Source organism: Salmo trutta, chromosome 5 (genome assembly GCF_901001165.1).
Source record: "Salmo trutta chromosome 5, fSalTru1.1, whole genome shotgun sequence".
Classification (NCBI taxonomy): Eukaryota; Metazoa; Chordata; class Actinopteri; order Salmoniformes; family Salmonidae; genus Salmo; species Salmo trutta.
In genome coordinates this window covers 56,358,568-56,380,550 of record NC_042961.1, presented here as the reverse complement: position 1 = coordinate 56,380,550, position 21,983 = coordinate 56,358,568, and the positions used below count along the sequence as shown (strand labels likewise).

The window sequence follows — 21,983 nt, the reverse complement described above, 5'->3', positions numbered from 1 at the left end:
TATGCTCGCTTCGAGGCATGCAACACTGAGGCATGCATGAGAGCATCAGCTGTTCCGGGTGACTGGGTGATCACACTCTCTGAAGCCTACGTGTGTAAGACCTTTAAACAGGTCAACATACACAAGGCTGCGGGGCCAGACAGATTACCAGGATATTTGCTCCGGGAATGTGCTAACCAACTGGCAGGTGTCTTCACCAACATTTTCAACATGTCCTTGATTGAGTCTGTAATTCCAAAATGTTTCAAGCAGACCACCATAGTCCCTGTGCCCAAGAACACAAAGGCAACCTGCCTAAATGACTACTGACCCGTAGCACTCACGTCCATAGCCATGAAGTTCTTTGAAAGGTTGGTAATGGCTCACATCAAAACCATTATCCCAGAAACCCTACACCCACTCCAATTTGCATACCACCAAAACAGATCCACAGATGAGGCAATCTCTATTTCACTCCACACTGCCATTTCCCACCTGGACAAAAGGAACACTTATGTGAGAATGCTATTCATTGACTATAGCTCAGCGTTCAACACCAGAGTACCCTCAAAGCTCATCACTAAGCAAAGAATCCTGGGACTAAACACCTCCCTCTGCAACTGGATCCTGGACTTCCTGACTGGCCGCTCCCAGGTGGTGAGGGTAGGTAGCAATATATCTGCCGCGCTGATCCTCAACACTGGAGCTCCCCAAGGGTGCGTGCTCAGTCCCCTCCTGTACTCCCTGTTCACCCACAACTGCATGGCCAGGCACGACTCCAACACCATTAAGTTTGCATAGGGAGGATAGGGAGGAGGATGTCAGAGACCTGGCCGGGTGGTGGCAGAATAACAACCTATCCCTCAATGTAACCAAGACTATGGCGATGATTGTGGACTATAGGAAAAGGATGACCGAGCACGCCCCCATTCTCATCGACGGGGCTGTAGTGGAGCAGGTTGAGAGCTTCAAGTTCCTTGGTGTCCACATAAATAACAAACTAGAATGGTCCAAACACACCAAGACAGTCGTGAAGAGGGCACGATAAAGCCTATTCCCCCTCAGGAAACTAAAAAGATTTGGCATGGGTCCTGAGATCCTCCAAAGGTTCTACAGCTGCAACATTGAGAGCATCCTGCCTGCTACGGCAATTGCTCAGCCTCTGACCGCAAGGCACTACAGAGGGTAGTGTGTATGGCCCAGTACATCACTGGGGCTAAGCTGCCTGCCATCCAGGACCTCTACACGGGGCGGTGTCAGAGGAAGGCCCTGACAGCCACCCCAGTCATAGACTGTTCTCTCTACTTCCGCAAGGCAATCGGAACCGGAGTGCCAAGTCTAGGACAAAAAGGCTTCTCAACAGTTTTTCCCCCCAAGCCATAAGACTCCTGAACAGGTAATCAAATGGCTACCCGGACTATTTGCATTGTGTGCCCCCCCAACCCCACCCCTCTTTTTACGCTGCTGCTACTCTCTGTTTATCATATATGCGTAGTCACTTTAACTATACATTCATGTACATACTACCTCAATTGAGCCGACCAACCAGTGCTCCCGCACATTGGCTAACCGGGCTATCTGCATTGTGTCCCACCCACCACCCGCCAACCCCTCTTTTACGCTACTGTTACTCTCTGTTCATCATATATGCATAGTCACTTTAACCATATCTACATGTACATACTACCTCAATCAGCCTGACTAACCGGTGTCTGCATGTAGCCTCGCTACTTTTATAGCCTCGCTACTGTATATAGCCTGTCATTTTACTGTTGTTTTATTTCTTTACGTACCTATTGTTCACGTAATGCCTTTTTTGCACTATTGGATAGAGCCTGTAGGTCAGCTTTTCACTGTAAGGTGAATACCTGTTGTATTCGGCGCACGTGACAAATAAACTTTGATTTGAGGTGTGCGCCATAACGAGCAGCCTGGTGACCTAGAGGCCGGAGAGGGAGCACATTTGCCAAAGACAGAAGAAATACATGTACACCCAAGACCTCTAAAGAGCCTACTAACATCTGACCAGGGGATGCCAAGAAGAAGCCTACAGTAGGCCTGATAACCTAACCTATGCCAAAGACATAGCAGCCACATTGCTTAACTTAAATGTCACTCAGAGGATAGGATGACTGTTATGTTACTGCTCGCTCAGAACATTTCTAAATGGTCAGAAATACTAGGATGCGTGGTTGTGTGGTTTGATGATCTATTGTTGTATATCTGTATACTTTGATTAAAAACTATACCACAGAGTTGCTCGCCTTCTTATTAAATGTTTGTTTTAATGCAATATAGGCCCATATGGCTAGTAATGAGTTGACCACGTGTAATTTGTTAAATAGTTTTCATTGCTAAAGTATGACATTTTTTTTGTATTAGCTTGGGTTCACATTGGGTAGTGTAATATATTTATATATTTATTTCATGTTTCGAATGCTTGTGCTTTAGTTTTGCTGACATCGGTGTCATGTCAAAACTGACTTTCCCCAATGACAGAAACGTCTGAGAGGCATGGGACAGCCCAGGTTGCAGCAATTGACAATAGTTTTGACCAAACTATAAATTATCTTTGGTTTACTAGCTAAAGTGCATGAGATGTTGTCAATTTACATGATTGAACTAATTATTTTGATATGTCATGTTAGCTGTGTACTGCAGTGGATGTGAGGAGCTTGTTGTTAGAGCTAATGTTCATAGGCTGAATCACATCCGTCCGTGATTGGGTGTCCAATAGGGCGGCACACAATTGGCCCAGCGTCCGGGTTTGGCCGGGGTAGGCCGTCATTGTAAATAAGAATTTGTTCTTAACTGACTTGCCTAGTTAAATAACGGTTAAATAATACACACACACATATATATATGTAACTGATGTGAAATGGCTAGTTAGGTAGCGGTGGTGCGCGCTAATAGCGTTTCAGTCGGTGACGTCACTCGCTCTGAGACTTGAGGTAGGGTTTCCCCTTGCGTTGCAAGGGCCGTGGCTTTTGTGGCGCGATGGGTAACGATGCTTCGTGGGTGTCAGTTGTTGATGTGTGCAAGGGTCCCTGGTTCGAGCCCAGGTTGGGGCGAGGAGAGGGACGGAACCTACACTGTTACACAGGCATGCAATTACTCTCACTCACCGGAGTCGACTTTGTGGCCCAGTATTACTAGGTCTATGTGCTGTTGTGGTCCCTGGTGAAGGTCTCAGGCAACTGCCTGAGTAAGAACAATTTGGCATACACATACTTTATGTTGAACATAAGCTTTGACTGGTTTGGCTGGTCTGACTGGTTTGACTGCATCACTGCCCATTTAATTCAAAGGGCTTAATCTCTCTCTCTCTCTTTCTCTCTCTTCTCCCTTTCTCTTTCTCACTCTGTCTCTCTTCTTGCTCTCTTTCTTTCTTTTTCTACCTGTCTGTCTCTCTCTCTATCTGTCTCTCACTTTCTCTCTCTGTCTCACTCTGTCTCTCTCACTCTCTCTCTGTCTCTCACTCTCTTTCTCTCTGTCTCTCTCTCTGTCACACTCTCTTTTTCTCGCACTCTAACTCACTCTCTGTCTCTCTCTCTGTCTCTCTATTGCAGCCCATAGCAATCTAGCAGCATACATTTGTGTGATGTTACTGTGGTAATTATGTTACAGGTACAGTACACCTTGCCAAAATATCTTATCTTAAATATTTCAGCCTGGTAACAGTTCTCTTGACTTTATCATATCTAGACAATGACAGATATTTGGTATTAGGTATTTTATTAGGATCCCCATTGGCTGTTGCAAAAGCAGCAGCTACTCTTCCTGGGGTCCACACAAAACATGAAACATAATACAGAATGACATAATACAGAACATCATTAGACAAGAACAGCTCAAGGACAGAACCACATACATTTAAAAAAAGCAGACGTAGCCTATATATTAATGCATACACACAAACTATCTAGGTCAAATAGGGGAGAGGCATTGTGCCGCAAGGTGTTGCTTTATCTGTTTTTTGAAACCAGGTTTGCTGTTTATTTCAGCAATATGCGATGGAAGGAAGTTCCATGCAATAAGGGCTCTATATATAATACTGTACTTTTTCTTGAATTTGTACTGGATTTGGGGACTATGAAAAGACCCCTGGTGGCATGTCTGGTGGGATAAGTGTGTATGTCAGAGCTGTGTGTAAGTTGACTATGCAAACAATTTGGGAGTTTCAACACATTAATGTTTCTTATAAAAAGAAGAAGTGATGCAGTCAGTCTCTCCTCAACTCTTAGCCAAGAGAGACTGGCATGCATAGTATTTATATCAGCCCTCTGATTACAATTAAGAGCAAAAGACGTGCCGCTCTGTTCTGGGCCAGCTGCAGCTTAACTAGGTCTTTCCTTGCAGCACAGGACCACACGACTGGACAATAATTAAGATTAGACAAAACTAGAGCCTGCAGAACTTGCTTTTTGGAGTGTGGTGTCAAAAAAGCAGAGCATCTATTTATTACGGCTAGACCTCTCCCCATCTTTGCAACCATTGAATCTATATGTTTTGACCATGACAGTTAACAATCTAAGGTAAAGCCAAGTAATTTAGTCTCCTCAACTTGCTCAACAGCCACACCATTCATTACCAGATTCAGCTGAGGTCTAGCACTTAAGGAATGATATGTACCAAATATAATGCTCTTAGTTTTAGAGATGTTCAGGACCAGTTTATTACTGGCCACCCATTCCAAAACAGACTGCAACTCTTTGTTAAGGGTTTGAGTGACTTCATTATCTGTGGTTGCTCATGCGTATATGGTTGAATCATCAGCATACATGGACACACATGTTTTGTTTAATGCCAGTGGCAGGTCATTGGTAAAAATAGAAAAGAGTAGAGGGCCTAGAGAGCTGCCCTGCGGTACACCACACTTTACATGTTTGACATTAGACACGCTTCCATTAAAGAAAACCCGTTGAGTTCTAAACAGCAAAAAAAGAACTGTCAACTGTGTTTACTTTTAGCAAACTTAACATGTGTAAATATTTGCATGAACACAAGATTCAACAACTGAGACATAAACTGAACAAGTTCCACAGACATGTGACTAACAGAAATGTAATAATGTGTCCCTGAACAAAGGGGGGGGGGGGCAAAATCAAAAGTAACAGTCAGTATCTGGTGTGGCCACCAGCTGCATTAAGTACTGCAGTGCATCTCATCCTCATGGACTGCACTAGATTTGCCAGTTCTTGCTGTGAGATGTTACCCCACTCTTCCACCAAGGCACCTGCATGTTCCCGGACATTTCTGGGGGGAATGGCCCTAGCCCTCACCCTCCGATCCAACAGACCACGTGTAACCACGCCAGACCTCTTCACTTACGGGATTGTCTGAGACCAGCCATGAAACTGAGGAGTATTTCCGTCTGTAAATATATATAAAAAAAGGAAGGCCCCAAAAAATCCTTCTGATTGGCTGATCCTGACTCCCCAGTGGGTGGGCCTGGCTCCCAAGTGGGTGGGCCTATGCCATCCCAGGCCCCCCCATGCCCAGTCATGTGAAATCCATAGATTCGGGCCTAATGAATGTGTTTCAATTGACTGACTTCCTTATATGAACTGTAATATGTAAAATTGTTGCATGTTGAGTTTATATTTTGGTTCAGTATAGTTTTTTTGTTGCTCAAAATGACAATTATTGGGCTATTAATGGATTTCAAGGGGAAAAAATGGGCCATTGTGAAATCCCAGAGCCGATGTCTGATCCCAGTCTGCCCCTGTTGCTATAGGATACCCCCCAGGACTCTGCTCTGCACCTTCGTTCGTTCTGTCATGCATCATCCGAGCAAACTACCCGAAGGCTAGATCCATGACGTCAGAGCTCAACCGAATCACAGTGCAGTGGGCACAGCAATCTCTATCTGTGTGTGTGTGTTACTCCCCCGCCTCTCATCACACACATACATAACGCATACCAAACATGTTTTATCATGGAGCCTTGAAGGAGCAGCCAACCAGGAAAGGGCGCAAAATAAAAGCTTGACAATCAGCACTTTGAGGGCGGCCGCGGAATGTACCCCCAATACTGTACACTACAGTCGTAAAAGCAAAAACCTCTGGTATTTTATACAGGCGACAATAATACCCGTTGTACTATATCTCTCTCTCGATGGCTTGATTATTTTGAAGCCTATCGTCGGTGGTTTTCGGGTCAAGGCACGGCCAGGGCTCAAGCCGTCGAGATGCACGGTGGCTGCTGCTGCCGCCAACCACTGCACCACAACACCGACACCGACACGGGCCCAGTTCTATCATGGTTTTCAAACGGAGAGCGAGGTAAGCACATCGGGGTTATGTTCGGTCGGGACCGGGGGCTTGCATTGGCGGCGGGAACACAACGGTGGTTGAGAACGATAGATAGGGCTCTGAAATTATGATTTAAACTGAAGCTGAGATTGATAGTGACCGCAGCTGTGGTCCGTGCAGACAGGACCTGAAAGGAGAGAAGCCTTTGCCTTACCAAACAAAGCCCCCCCCCCTTTCGTTCGTGCGAGAATGTGTCTTGCTTATACTCTTCATTGAGCAGTCATTGCGTTATATAATGTATGTTGGCGTCTCGAAATATAGCCTAACTTCGCCTCGCCATTGGCTGCCTTGCTTGTAGCAAGTCGAATCATCATGCTTGCTTGTGTGACAAAATCAAATCCGTGTTTTGGCAGACGCTGTTTATGATTCGGCTATGTTGTAGGCTATCAAGCAAAATTCATTTTCAATAAACGCTATGCTGTTCTTGTGTAATTGCTTGATTCATCTTTCAGCCCGGAAATCTTTGTTCTTGATTGAACATCTGGGCATTAAGTATATTTCCCCCCCTCTATCTCCGTTTTTATCAATTATTTTATTATAGTAATAAATCCGTGTATTGTAGCACTCACAGAAGCGTGGGTGGTTATAGATACTGTGCCAAACATTACAGTGGGACAGGTGGTGAGACCTGTAACCAGCTATCTAGCAGTACAATGCATGTTATTGTTCTGGCATTTGTTTAAGTTCTTCATGCAAAACGTCCTGTGGTGAACAGTGAGTCAGTGAGGCGTTGCATAGTCCATTGATGTAATTACAGTACCACTAAACCAGGGATGGGCATTAGTTAATTTCGGGCAATTGTACACATTTTGCCATGAGCAAATTTCCTGCAATTAAACACATCTTTCCATAGGGTGGAGAGAAATGTTTACGGGTTGTTATATCTGAGTTAAACTGAAAATCTATTGGGGCCGGTAATTCGACCATGATTACTTAGTTTAGATAGCTGGCCGCTACACTAATTTACCAATCTAAAAAATGTTAGCTGACATGGGCTAATTGAGTGACTATCAGTGACCGACATAAGAGAAAAAAACACATTTCGAAATTGCATCTTGTGTAGTCTACTGTTCTAACTTGCAACAGTAAATTGAGAGCCCAACTGAGTTCACCCCCCCCTAAAAATGTATTTTTTGTCTACTCCCACGATTTTGCAAGCGTCGTAGCGCTGATAAATTGTCATTCACTGCTCTGTTTATAGTACAGTACACTGAGTCTGAACAACATCAGACTCAGAGTGTACTGTACTAGCTGAATGATGCTGGTCTTCACAACCCTCAAGTCATATTTGTTTGGTGAGCCATACAACTCTGCCTCTCTCTCCGAGCTCTCACACTCCCTCTTTCTGTTCTCCATATTTATTTGTCCTTTCTGTCTCCCCCTCTCCCCTCCCCTTATATTAGCTTGGTGTGTTATATCATATTTGTTTGATGACCCTTTGCAATTCTCTCCCTCCCAGCCTCTGTCTCTCTCTCTCCCCAGAAGGATGCGGTTGGGGCCTATGTCGATCTGGACCCTTAAATAATAATATAACAATAATAATAATATTTATTTTTCTCTCTCTCTGCCCAGGAGGATGCGTCTTGGGCTGGGGTGCTATCGGGTGGGGCCCAAGTGGCTCTGGAAGGCCCTGCTGGTGTTCGTGGCCATTGCCTTCGCAGGACAGCTCCTGGGAGTCATCTACAACAAAAGGTCAGAGGTCATCTAGCTTTTAGCCTGGCCACCTAGCCTCTAGCCTGGCCACTTAGCTCCTAGCCTGGTCACCTAACCCGGTCCCAGATCAGTTTGTGCTGTCTTGACAACTTCTATGACTGCACCCGCCCTGCAGCTTTTGTTGTTGTTCTACTTCACCACCATCATCATCACCATCATCAATCAAATCAAATGTATTTATAAAAACCCTTTTTACATCAGCCGATGTCACAAAGTGCTATACAGAAACCCAGCAAGCAATGCAGATGTAGAATCACGGTGGCTAGGAAAAACTCCCTAGAAAGGCAGGAACCTAGAGAGGAACCAGGCTCTGAGGGGTGGCCAGTCCTCTTCTGGCTGTGCCGGGTGGAGATTATAACAGAACATGGCCAAGATGTTAAAACGTTCATAGATGACCAGCAGGGTCAGATAATAATAATCACAGTGGTTGTAGAGGGTGCAACAGGTCAGCACCTCAGGAGTAAATGTCAGTTGGCTTTTCATAGCCGAGGATTCATCATTTTCTTCTGTTATTACTCTATATCTGTGTTGTGTTATGAAAATAGATTAGAAAAGACTAAGAGGACAGAGCTGTTTCTTCTATAACTGCCTAAAGGTAGCCCATCCTCCTATAGCTCCTCCCATCAGCCTCCACTGTTTTTTTTATTTAAAAAAAATTTAACTAGGCAAGTCAGTTAACCTCTCTGGGCTAGGTGGGACGCCAGTTGAATCAACAGCCAGTTGAATCCTGTGGCGCGTTATTCAAATACCTTAGAAATGCTATTACTTCAATTTCTCAAACATATTACTATTTTACAGCATTTTAAAGACAAGACTCTCGTTAATCTAACCACACTGTCCGATTTCAAAAAGGCTTTACAACGAAAGCAAAACGTTAGATTATGTCAGCAGAGTACCCAGACAGAAATAATCAGACACCCATTTTTCAAGCTAGCATATAATGTCACATAAACCCAAACCACAGCTAAATGCAGCACTAACCTTTGATGATCTTCATCAGATGACAATCTTAGGACATTATGTTATACAATACATGCATGTTTTGTTCAATCAAGTTCATATTTATATCAAAAACCAGCTTTTTACATTAGCAGGTGACTAGCATGTGACTAGCATTCCCACCGAACACTTCCGGTGAATTTACTAAATTACTCACGATAAACGTTCACAAAAAGCACAACAATTATTTGAAGAATTATAGATACAGAACTCCTCTATGCACTCGATATGTCCGATTTTAAAATAGCTTTTCGGTGAAAGCACATTTTGCAATATTCTCAGTAGATAGCCCGGCATCACAGGGCTAGCTATTTAGACACCCAGCAAGTTTAGCATTCACCAAAGTCAGATTTACTATAAGAAAAATGTTATTACCTTTGCTGTCTTCGTCAGAATGCACTCCCAGGGCTTCTACTTCAATAACAAATGTTGGTTTGGTCCCAAATAATCCATTGTTATATCCAAATAGCAGCGTTTTGTTTGTGCGTTCAAGACACTATCCGAAAGGGTAAATAAGGGTTACGAGCACGGCGCATTTCGTGACAAAAAAATTCGAAATATTCCATTACCGTACTTCGAAGCATGTCAACCGCTGTTTAAAATCAATTTTTATGCAATTTTTCTCGTAAAAAAGCGATAATATTCCGACCGGCAAATCGTTTTTTATTACAAAGGGAGTGAAAGTAAAAGCATGCTATCCCCTCATGCACGAGCCTCATTCTAATGGCCCTCTGATAGAGCACTTGCCAAACGCGCTAGTGTGTTTCAGCCTGGGCCTTGAATTACGTCATTCATCTTTTTCCCGGGTTCTGAGAGCCTATGGGAGCCGTAGGAAGTGTCACGTTACAGCAAAGATCCTCAGTCTTCAATAAAAAGTGCCAAGATGAACAAGAATTTGTCAGACAGGTCACTTCCTGTATGGAATCTTCTCAGGTTTTTGCCTGCCATATCAGTTCTGTTATACTCACAGACACCATTCAAACAGTTTTAGAAACTTTAGGGTGTTTTCTATCCAAAGCCAATAATTATATGCATATTCTAGTTACTGGGCAGGAGTAGTAACCAGATTAAATCGGGTACGTTTTTTATCCGGCCGTGTAAATACTGCCCCTTAGCCCTAACAGGTTAAGAACAAATTCTTATTTACAATGACGGCCTATACCGGACGGTGCTGGGCCAATTGTGCGCCGCCCTATGGGACTCCCAATCATGGCCAGTTGTGATACAGCCAGGAATCGAACCAGGGTCTGTAGTGACGTCTCTAGCACTGAGATGCAGTGCCTTAGACCGCTGTGCCACTCGGGAGCCCTATGGTGGGTGCATAGACAGATAACAGAACAGATGAGGCAGAACAGAAGACAGCAGGACTGGTTTGACTGGATCTCTAGGCTGTCATGCTCTTGGTAAGACTTAGATGTATTGCCTGGGGCTTTATAGATTTAAATAATATAAATCAACCACAGTCATTCACCATTTGGTTCACAGCCCATATGGGTATACAAGAAACTCTTCAACAAATACTTGTGCACAAAACAACATTACAAAACAGCTTATTAGGATACAAGCTTTAGCTATATGGGCCTTGGGTTGGGTAGGTTACATTGTGTATTGCCAAAGCAGCAATACACCATTTTCTTTTGTCATGCCAATAAATAATTTTTGAAATTGAGTTGGGACACACCCTAAAGCTGGGACACACCCTAAAGCTTTAGGTACAGTGAGGGGAAAAAAGTATTTGATCTCCTGCTGATTTTGTACGTTTGCCCACTGACAAAGAAATGATCAGTCTATAATTTTAATGGTAGGTTTATTTGAACAGTGAGAGACAGAATAACAACAACAAAAAATCCAGAAAAAACGCATGTCAAAAATGTTATAAATTGATTTGCATTTTAATGAGGGAAATAAGTATTTGACCCTTCTGCAAAACATGACTTAGTACTTGGTGGCAAAACCCTTGTTGGCAATCAAAGGTCAGACGTTTCTTGTAGTTGGCCACCAGGTTTGCACACATCTCAGGAGGGATTTTGTCCCACTCCTCTTTGCAGATCTTCTCCAAGTCATTAAGGTTTCGAGGCTGACGTTTGGCAACTCGAACCTTCAGCTCCCTCCACAGATTTTCTATGGGATTAAGGTCTGGAGACTGGCTAGGCCACTCCAGGACCTTAATGTGCTTCTTCTTGAGCCACTCCTTTGTTGCCTTGGCTGTGTGTTTTGGGTCATTGTCATGCTGGAATACCCATTTTCAATGCCCTGGCTGAGGGAAGGAGGTTCTCACCCAAGATTTGACGGTTCATGGCCCCGCCCATCGTCTCTTTGATGCGGTGAAGTTGTCCTGTCCCCTTAGCAGAAAAACACCCCCAAAGCATAATGTTTCCACCTCCATGTTTGACGGTGGGGATGGTGTTCTTGGGGTCATAGGCAGCATTCCTCCTACTCCAAACACGGCGAGTTGAGTTGATGCCAAAGAGCTCCATTTTGGTCTCATCTGACCACAACACTTTCACCCAGTTGTCCTCTGAATCATTCAGATGTTCATTGGCAAACTTCAGACGGGCATGTATACATGCTTTCTTGAGCAGGGGGACCTTGCGGGTGCTGCAGGATTTCAGTCCTTCACGGCATAGTGTGTAACCAATTGTTTTCTTGGTGACTATGGTCCCAGCTACCTTGAGATCATTGACGAGGTCCTCCCGTGTAGTTCTGGGCTGAATCCTCACCGTTCTCATGATCATTGCAACGCCACGAGGTGATATCTTGCATGGAGCCCCAGGCCGAGGGATATTGTCAGTTGTTTTGTGTTTCTTCCATTTGCGAATAATCGCACCAAATGTTGTCACCTTCTCACCAAGCTGCTTGGCGATGGTCTTGTAGCCCATTCCAGCCTTGTGTAGGTCTACAATCTTGTCCCTGACATCCTTGGAGATCTCTTTGGTCTTGGCCATGGTGGAGAGTTTGGAATTTGATTGATTGCTTCTGTGGACAGGTGTCTTTTATACAGGTAACAAACTGAGATTAGGAGCACTCCCTTTAAGAGTGTGCTCCTAATCTCAGCTCATTACCTGTATAAAAGACACCTGGGAGCCAGAAATCTTTCTGATTGAGAGGGGGTCAAATACTTATTTCCCTCATTAAAATGCTAATCAATTTATAACATTTTTGACATGCGTTTTTCTGGATTTTGTTGTTGTTATTCTGTCTCTCACTGTTCAAATAAACCTACCATTAAAATTATAGACTGATCATTTCTTTGTCAGTGGGCAAATGTACAAAATCAGCAGGGGATCAAATACTTTTTTTTCCCCTCACTGTATAGTGCCTTGGGGCCAGATATTTGGCCACTAACCCAGCCACACACTCCAGCGAATAGACACACTTTAATGTAATTTGTTGTTTTGTACACTAGAGACATGTTCTTAATCTTGTAGTTTTTTTGTTGTTGCTGCTTTTCTCCCTCTGTCTCTGTCCCATTCTTTCATACTCTTTCTCTCTCTTCCTCACTCTCTCAATAACTTTCTCTCTCTTTCATTCTTCTCTCTTTCTCCCTTTATGCCTGTCTTTCTCTCCACATCTGGCAGTTTTAACCTAGGGTTTTTGGCTAAATCCTTCTGCCTTCTGCGGAGAACTTGCATCCCTGCTCTCTTTGTAGTCCAACTGTTGTATGGATAAGTGTCTGCTGAATTATTACTGTCTGTCTGTCTGTCTGTCTGTCCATGGTGTTTGCAACGCCAGGGTTGTGGGTTCGATTCCCACGGGGGACCAGTACAGGAAAACATTTATGAAATGTATGCATTCACTACTGTAAGTCGCTCTGGATAAGAGCGTCTGCTAAATGACTAAAATGTAAATGTAGACAGACAGAGAATGTTGATGTCTGTCTGTCTGTAGCCTCCAGCAGGACAGGTCGCGGTGGTTGTTCTCGTCCGATGGCCAGGGCCCGTCTCTGGGCTCCTGTCGGCCCCGCAGCCACGTCATGTTCCTGAAAACCCACAAGACAGCCAGCAGCACCGTCCTCAACATTCTCTACCGATACGGAGAGGTACAGACTCCATCTCCACATTCAGGGAAACATTTTTGTGTTTCAAAAGAGCTCAAAGCTGTGCAAAAATACTGTAACCTCATAATCTGGCAATTGGATTCTTCTTCTAGGAGAAGGACCTGCGCTTCGCCCTGCCTCTGGGGTATCAGTTCGGCTACCCCTTCTCTTTCAACGCCCACAGGGTCAAAGGTTACAGTGGGCCACATGTGGCAGATTTCAGCATCATGGGAAACCATATGCGCTTCAACAAACCAGAGGTACGTTACTTCAGGGGCGTATTCATTACGTCAATTGTTGCAAAACGTTTCTTAAACGGAACAAAACAGGGAGGGACCTACCTGAATTTATCCAATAGAAACTCTTGTTTTGCACTGTTGCACTTCCATTTGGTTCTTAAACGGTTTCCGCAATGAATACTCCCCAGATACGCCCCAAAATTATAAAAGTAGAACATTTCCCACATTTTATTTGAAGGTTTTAGTTTCAGATTATCAAAGTTATTGTATTTTTCCCCCTGTATTAATGTGTATGTTTAGCAATGTTTTAAAAAATGTATTCTAGAAATACATGTTGGCATTTTATTTCTTGAGGAAATTAAATAAAGTAAAATCAATTGTTTTAGTATTGTCGTATGTTAGCAAAACACAGATTGTAATTTGCATGGAGCTGATGATATCTTCTGTAGGTCTGTCAGCTCCCAAGTGTTTTGTTAACTACTCATGTCACTGTTGGAAAAGAAAGGACTGAATGTTTAAGTTGTATGTACTGTAGGTGAATGTTTCATCAGGAGTTAGCTACGTATTATAACTGAAGAAGGAGCGATGGTGTGTGTGTGTATTACTTTTGATAACAGGACAACCAGAACTAAAACGTGTTTCTTAGTTTGAGATGACAGTGCATGCTGACATTTTGTGTGGTCTGCAGTGGTGGAAAAAGTACCCAAATGTCATACTAGAGTAAAAGTATAGATACCTTAATAGAAAGTTACTCAAGTAAAAGTGAAAGTTACCCAGTAAAATACTACTTGAGTAAAAGTATAGATACAGTTGAAGTCGGAAGTTTACATACACCTTAGCCAAATACATTTAAACTCAGTTTTTTACAATTCCTGACATTTAATCCAAGTAAAAATGTCCTGTCTTAGGTCAGTTAGGATCACCACTTTATATTAAGAATGTGAAATGTCAGAATAATAGTAGAGAGAATAATTTATTTCAGATTTTATTTCTGTCATCACATTCCCAGTGGGTCAGAAGTTTACATGCACTCAATTAGTATTTGGTAGCATTGCCTATAAATTGTTTCACTTGGGTCAATCGTTTCAGGTAGCCTTCCACAAGCTTCCCACAATAAGTTGGGTGAATGTTGGCCCATTCTTCCTGACAGAGCTGATGTAACTGAGTCAGGTTTGTAGGCCTCCTTGCTCGCACATGCTTTTTCAGTTCTGCCCACAAATTTTCTTTGGGATGGCGGTCAGGGCTTTGTGATGGCCACTCCAATACCTTGACTCTGTTGTCCTTAAGTCATTTTGCCACAACTTTGGAAGTATGCTTGGGGTCATTGTCCATTTGGAAGACCCATTTGCGAGCAAGCTTTAACATCCTGACTGATGTCTTGAGATATTGCTTCAATATATCCACATAATTTTCCTTCCTCATGATGCCATCTATTTTGTGAAGTGCACCAGTCCCTCCTGCAGCAAAGCACCACCACAACATGATGCTGCCACCCCCGTGCTTCACGGTTGGGATGGTGTTCTTCGGCTTGCAAGCCTCCCCCTTTTTCCTCCAAACATAACGATGGTCATTATGGCCAAACAGTTCTATTTTTGTTTCATCAAACCAGAGGATATTTCTCCAGAAAGTACGATCTTTGTCCCCATGTGCAGTTGCAAACCGTAGTCTGACTTTTTTATGGTGGTTTTGGAGCAGTGGCTTCTTCCTTGCTGAGCAGGCTTTCAGGTTATGTTGATATAGCACTCGTTTTACTGTGGATATAGATACTTTTGCACCTGTTTTCTACAGCATCTTCACAAGGTCCTTTGCTGTTGTTCTGGGATTGATTTGCACTTTTCGCACCGAAGTACGTTCATCTCTAGGAGACAGAACGCGTCTCCTTCCTGAGCTGTATTACGGCTGCATGGTCCCATGGTGTTTATACTTGCGTACTATTGTTTGTATAGATGAACGTGGTACCTTAACCTGTTTAGGATAGGGGGCAGTATTTTTACAGCCGGATAAAAAACGTACCCGATTTAATCTGGTTATTACTCCTGCCCAGAAACTAGAATATGCATATAATTGTTTGATTTGGATAGAAAACACCCTAAAGTTTCTAAAACTGTTTGAATGGTGTCTGTGAGTATAACAGAACTCATATGGCAGGCCAAAACCTGAGAAGATTCTAAACAGGAAGTGCCCTCTATGACCATTTCTTGGCCTTCTATAGCCTCTTTATCGAAAACAGAGGATCTCTGCTGTAACGTGACATTTTCTAAGACTCCCATAGGCTCTCAGAAGGCGCCAGAACGTTGAATGATGACTCTGCAGTCCCTGGCTGAAAAACAGTAGCGCATTTGGATAGTGGTCGATCTGAGAACAATGAAACGGGGTGCACGTGAAGAGTCCATTTTACATTTTCAGTCTTTGAACGAAAACAACGTCACCCGGTCGGAATATTATCGGTATTTTACGAGAAAAATTGCATAAAAATTGATTTTAAACAGCGGTTGACATGCTTCGAAGTTCGGTAATGGAATATTTTGAAATGTTTTGTCACGATACGCGCCGGCACGTCACCCTTCGGATAGTATCTTGAACGCAAGAACAAAACGCCGCTATTTGGATATAACTATGGATTATTTGGAACCAAACCAACATTTGTTGTTGAAGTAGAAGTCCTGGGAGTGCATTCTGACGAAGAACAGCAAAGGTAATCCAATTTTTCTTATAGTAAATCTGAGTTTGGTGAGTGCCAAACTTGGTGGGTGTCAAAATAGCTAGCCATGATGGCCGGGCTATCTACTCAGAATATTGCAAAATGTGCTTTCACCGAAAAGCTATTTTAAAATCGGACATAGCGATTGCATAAAGGAGTTCTGTATATATAATTCTTAAAATAATTATGTTTTTTGTGAACGTTTATCGTGAGTAATTTAGTAAATTCACCGGAAGTTTCGGTGGATATGCTAGTTCTGAACGTCACATGCTAATGTAAAAAGCTGGTTTTTGATATAAATATGAACTTGATTGAACAAAACATGCATGTATTGTATAACATAATGTCCTAGGAGTGTCATCTGATGAAGATCATCAAAGGTTAGTGCTGCATTTAGCTGTGGTTTTGGTTTTTGTGACATTATATGTTAGCTTGAAAAATGGGTGTCTGATTATTTCTGGCTGGGTACTCTCCTGACATAATCTAATGTTTTGCTTTCGTTGTAAAGCCTTTTTGAAATCGGACAGTGTGGTTAGATAAAGGAGAGTCTTGTCTTTAAAATGGTGTAAAATAGTCATATGTTTGAAAAATTGAAGTTTTTGGATTTTTGAGGAGTTTGTAATTCATGCCACGCCCTATCATTGGATATTGGAGCGGTGTTCCGCTAGCGGAACATCTAGATGTAAGAGTTTTAAGGCATTTGTATGAAAAAGGAAACCGTACACTGCTCTTGATAGTATCACTGATCTTTAATAAGCTTACGTATCGGCCTCACGGCCTTCGTCAGAGCTTTTGTGAATTTTTTGAAATTATGTAGACCTAGCCCCATCCACAGGTACACCTCCAATTGACTCAAATGATGTCAATTAGCCTATCAGAAGCTTCTAAAGCCATGACATCATTTTCTGGAATTTTCCAAGCTGTTTAAAGGCAGTCGACTTAGTGTATGTAAACTTCTGACCCACTGGAATTGTGATACCGTGAATTATAAGTGAAATAATCTCTGTAAACAATTGTTGGAAAAATTACTTGTGTTATGCACAAAGTAGATGTCCCAACCGATTTGCCAAAACTATAGTTTGTTAACTAGAAATTTGTGGAGTGGTTGAAAAATTAGTTTTAATGACTCCAACCTAAGTGTATGTAAACTTCCGACTTCAACTGTACCTTAATAGAAAGTTACTCAAGTAAAAGAAAGAGTTAGCCAGTAAAATACTACTCAAGTAAAAGTCTAAAAGTATTTGGTTCTAAATATACCTAAATATCAAAAGTAAATGTAAAAGTTAAAATATTTTCAAATTTCATATATACGGATGGCCAGGGGCACACTCCAACACTCAGACATCATTTGCAAATTATGCATTTGTGTTTAGTGAGTCCGCCAGATCAGAGGCAGTAGGGATGACCACGTATTCTCTTGATAAGTGTGTGAATTTGAATATTTTCCTGTCCTGCTAAGCATTCAAAATGTAACGAGTACTTTTGGGTGTGAAGGAAAATGTAGGGAGTAAAATGTACATTATTTTCTTTAGGAATGTAGTAAAGTACAGATACTACTTAAGTAGTACTTTAAAGTATTTCTACTTAAGTACTTTACACCACTGGTTATCCTCTATCTCTAGAGCAGCAACATCCCCCTTTTTACATCTTAAAAATATAAAGGAAACATTTAATTTAGGCCTACTAAAATGTTTGCTATAATGCCACCCTGTACCTGATGAAGGCATCTCATACTGTAATGAAGACAGGAGTGTGTGTGACTCATTTATTTTTCATTAGTGCGCACGCCAGCACCTAACTTCATATGATCTGTTTTCTATGTCATGATTTCATTAAAATAACATTCTATCTAACAGTTTGACGATGGCATCCGTCACTCATTTTCTTTCTCCATGACCTTTGACCCCTCTAACCTCTCACCTCTGACCTCTCTTCTTCTGCGGTCTACTACAGGTAGGGAAGGTGATGCCAGCCGACACCTTCTATTTCTCCATCCTTCGTGACCCTGTAGCGCTCACCGAGTCGTCCTACGCCTACTACAAAGCCGTTGCCCCTGCCTTCAGGAAAGCCAAAGGTACATATCAAATCATAGTGCATAGGCCTCCGGAGTGGTGCAGCGGTATCACTAAAGACCCGGGTTCAATCCCAGGCTGTGTCGCAGCCGTTTGGGACCGGGAGACCCATGAGGCGGTGCACAATTGGCCCAGCGTCGTCCGGGTTAGGGGAGGGTTTGACCATCCGGGATGTCCTTGTCTCATCGCGCTCTAGAAACTCCTTGTGGTGGGCCGGGCGCATGCACGCTGACTTCGGTGTTTCCGCCAACACATTGGTGCGGCTAGCTTCCGGGTTAAGCGAGCAGTGTGTCAGTGCGGCTTGGCAGGGTTGTGTTTCGGAGGACGCATGGCTCTCGACCTTCGCCTCTCCCGAGTCCGTACAGGAGTTGAAGCGATGGGACAAGACTGCTAATTGGATGTCACAAAATTGGGGAGGAAAAAGGGGTAAAAAGTACAAAAATGTAAAATAAAACAGCATACAACAATATTTTAAACTACCTAGTTAAAAAAATCCATACTTGGAGTCAGTCAGGGTCTGGGTCAATTCTATTTCAATTCCAGTCAATTCAGAATGTTAACCAAATTCCAATTCCACATTTTCCTCATTGAAAAACGTTTAAGAGATTTTAAATTGTAATTTCAGTGTACTTCCTGAATTGACTGGAATTGATCCCAATGCTAGTATCGATATAATATCATCCAAAATAATGTTGAGATATGTAATTGTATAGACCCCCCCCCCCATCACCAATGTATTTAGAGTCTGGATGCTATCAAATGAATAGCCTCATTGAGGACATTAAGTTTTCTTAATCTAATCTTAATCTGACAGGCCTGGGAGACTTCGCCGACAACCCCTGGAAGTACTACGACCCCCGTCTCCGTAACAACCACTACGCTCGCAACCTGCTGTGGTTCGACTTCGGCCTGGACCACAACGCCAACTTCTCCACCACACTGGCGCAACGAGGTGAAGTGGCCATCCGACGTGCCTTCAAACTCATCCTGGTCTCGGAGCACTTCGACGAATCCATGGTACTGCTCCGCCACGCCCTCTGTTGGCCTCTGGACGCTGTCGTCTCCTTTAGCCTGAACGCCCGTCAGCAAAAGTCCAGTGGAGGCAGCTCCTGGGTGGATAAAGCGGCCGCTGCTCAGCCCCCCGCCTTGGCTCTCACAGACAACCAACGCCAGAAGCTCCGGGAGTGGAACGCCCTGGACTGGCACCTCTATCAGGCGTTCAACCGCTCCTTCTGGGATGAAGTGGATCGCTTTGGGAGAGCCAGAATGGACCAAGAGGTCGTTCTACTCCGGACCCGCCGGGAGTTGCTGGCTAAGGCTTGCCTGAGGGAAGGCGGGAGGCCGATAGAGGCAAGCCGCATCCGGGACAAGAACATCAGGCCCTTCCAGAGCGGCTTTGTGAAGATCCTAGGATATGAGCTCCATCCTGGGCTGGACAACGCTACCCGTCAGGCCTGTCTGAGGATGATCAGGCCGGAGATCCAGTATAAAGACCTGCTGGATGCCAGGCAGTTCCCCAGGGCAGCTCCCCAGCCTGCCCAGGCTCTGCCCCCAGCTATCCCTGCTGGGAGAGCCCACGTAAGGAAAGGCCCCTCCTCCCAACTCCGGACAGGAGAGCTGGGAGTGGAGGGAGGAGGGTGGATGGGGGAGGAGAGGGACTGGGACGGGAGTCGGTTATCTCATAGTAATAATAATAACCAAAAATTGGTGCGAGATGGAGGAAGAAGAGGTGGAAGAGAGGGGAAAAGGAACATAAGATAGTTTTCCATCCAGAATTAATTCCAGGTGGGGAGTGGATAAGACTAAACCCCAACTGAGCCTGTGTACTCGTACTCAAGCACTTGTTGAGTATTTATATTACTCAAGTACTACTGAAGTACTCCGAAAGACCCATTCTCCCTCCAACCCTGCTGTACCTCCACTTTATTGTACATTCCCTTTTTTCTGGCACGTCTTATGACTCCTTTATGAACAGTTATGACTGGTTATAACTCCCTTATGTTCATATTGACTTTGTAAGGGTGTGAATTATGGGGAAGCTTCCCTGAATGACACATGAGCTCCTCTAAAGGTAACAAAAGTCCCCCAAAAATGTTTTTTTTGGGGGGGGCGGGGGGGGTTGATAATTTGACCTAGACGCGCACCGACAGCAAGACGCATCAATCTTACTGCTCAGTATGTGTTGCCCATATATCTGATGCTGTCGGGACCAAACAAGTATGACAGGGGCGGCGTTTCTCACGCTCTGATCCGTTCTCTGGTGAGGTACAAGTAACTGCCAAAATAAAGGAAACCTCAACATCAAGTGTCTTAATAGGGCGTTGAGCCAGAACAGCTTCAATGCGCCTGCCGCCGGGGTATAGATTCTGGAACTCTAAGTGTCTGGAACTCTATTGGAGCGATGTGACACCATTCTTCCATGACAAATTCGATAATTTGGTGTTTTGTTGATGGCGGTGGAAAATGCTGTCTCAGGCAACACTCCAGAATCTCCCATAAGTGTTCAATTAGGTTGAGATCTGGTGACACACACACACACACCCTTTAAACCCCTTATGCTCATTTGAGACCCCTCTTTCAAAGTCACTGAGATCTCTTCTAGTCATGGTAGCCAAAATAATGGGCAACTGGGCATTTCTATACATGACCCTAAGCATGATGGGATGTTAAATGCTTAATTAACTCAGGAACCACACCTGTGTGGAACCACCTGCTTTCAATATACTTTGTTCCCTCATTTACTCAAGTGTTTCCTTTATTTTGGCAGTTACATGTAGATTCATTTTGCGAATTGAAGGAAAATTACTAAACTTATTTTTGTAATTTTTTGGGAAACATGGCTTCCCTTGGCATCCAAGAATACACTCACTGTAGAAGGCCTAATGACAATCACCAAATGTCATTATGCTGATGGTGTCTGTAGCAGATGTCTCTTTCGATTAATTAAATGGCGTGCGCATAGTGCACTGTTTGGATGCTGGAATTATTTTGGAGTGGAGGAACGTGCGCATCCGCAGGTAGCCTACTTTTTGAAGTGATATGTTTGACAATCAGAAGACAACTTCATGACTGGTTGTGTTCATGTCACATTAAAATGTAATTTATTTTTACAGTTAAATGATAATAATATCTTTACTATTAGGCCAATAAAAAAATGTTTCCTAGTAAAGGCTCCCCAGAATGTCACAGTATAGTTCACTCTCTGGACTTTATGAACACTGTGGACGTGAAATGGATTTGCATTGCATTGTGGGCCAACTGTCGTTCAAAAAGTTTGCTTCTCTGCTTGAGGTCCAACTTCTCTTGCACGATCAAAATGTCAGCATTTTTGGGGTTTTAGAAAAATAACTCGGTTTTTACCTTTTTCTTGAATGCTAATGTTAAAACAGCAAACAGGCAGCCAGCCATAGCTACTGTAAATGCTTGATGTGAATTGCATGTTCTGACTGAGGATTGGAATGGAATCCATCCCTCTGAATGCAGTGTGCGTGGCGTAGAAAATGTAGTCCATATGAAGCAGCGGAGGCTGGTGTGAGGAGGACAGCTCATAATGGCTGGAATGCAATGAAAGGAACGGCAACAATCACATGGTTTCCATGTGTTTGATAGCATTCTATTCATGCCATTACAGTGAGCCTGTCCTATAATTTAAAGTGACACCAGCCTCCACTGATACAAAGCCAGCATTGAAGAGCAGTGAATTTCACAATAGGCCTTACTGTGATGTCTTCTAGAGAGATAGATGAAAAACATCTTAAAGGCCCAATGCAGCCATTTTTATGTCAAATAATGTCTGGCTACCAATTAAGTAATAGACTTCTATTAAAAAGGGCAAAAATTGTTTGGGGGGGGGGGTTGGACTGAACTAGCTGTTATTGGCAGAGAGGATTTTAACTCTGTTATTATCTATTAAACAATTTATCCCATGGT

The 21,983-nt window shown here is 43.3% G+C and overlaps 1 protein-coding gene across 2 annotated transcripts in view; it reads left to right on the top strand.

Annotated features, from left to right (window-relative positions):
* LOC115194595 (galactose-3-O-sulfotransferase 2) overlaps positions 1-20,136 on the top strand; it is a 50,058-nt gene extending 29,922 nt beyond the window's left edge. The window contains exons 1-6 of one of the 2 annotated variants that reach the window (XM_029754433.1): positions 5,864-6,263; positions 7,866-7,985; positions 12,894-13,044; positions 13,155-13,301; positions 17,935-18,055; positions 18,868-20,136. In XM_029754433.1, the coding sequence (XP_029610293.1) occupies positions 6,241-6,263; positions 7,866-7,985; positions 12,894-13,044; positions 13,155-13,301; positions 17,935-18,055; positions 18,868-19,814 (1,509 nt within the window). In that variant the 5' untranslated portion in view covers positions 5,864-6,240 and the 3' untranslated portion in view covers positions 19,815-20,136. Of the gene's footprint in view, positions 1-5,863; positions 6,264-7,865; positions 7,986-12,893; positions 13,045-13,154; positions 13,302-17,934; positions 18,056-18,867 lie in introns of those variants that run through there. The other variant, XM_029754434.1, reaches the window with a different exon arrangement.
* The last annotated feature ends 1,847 nt before the right edge of the window (positions 20,137-21,983 follow it).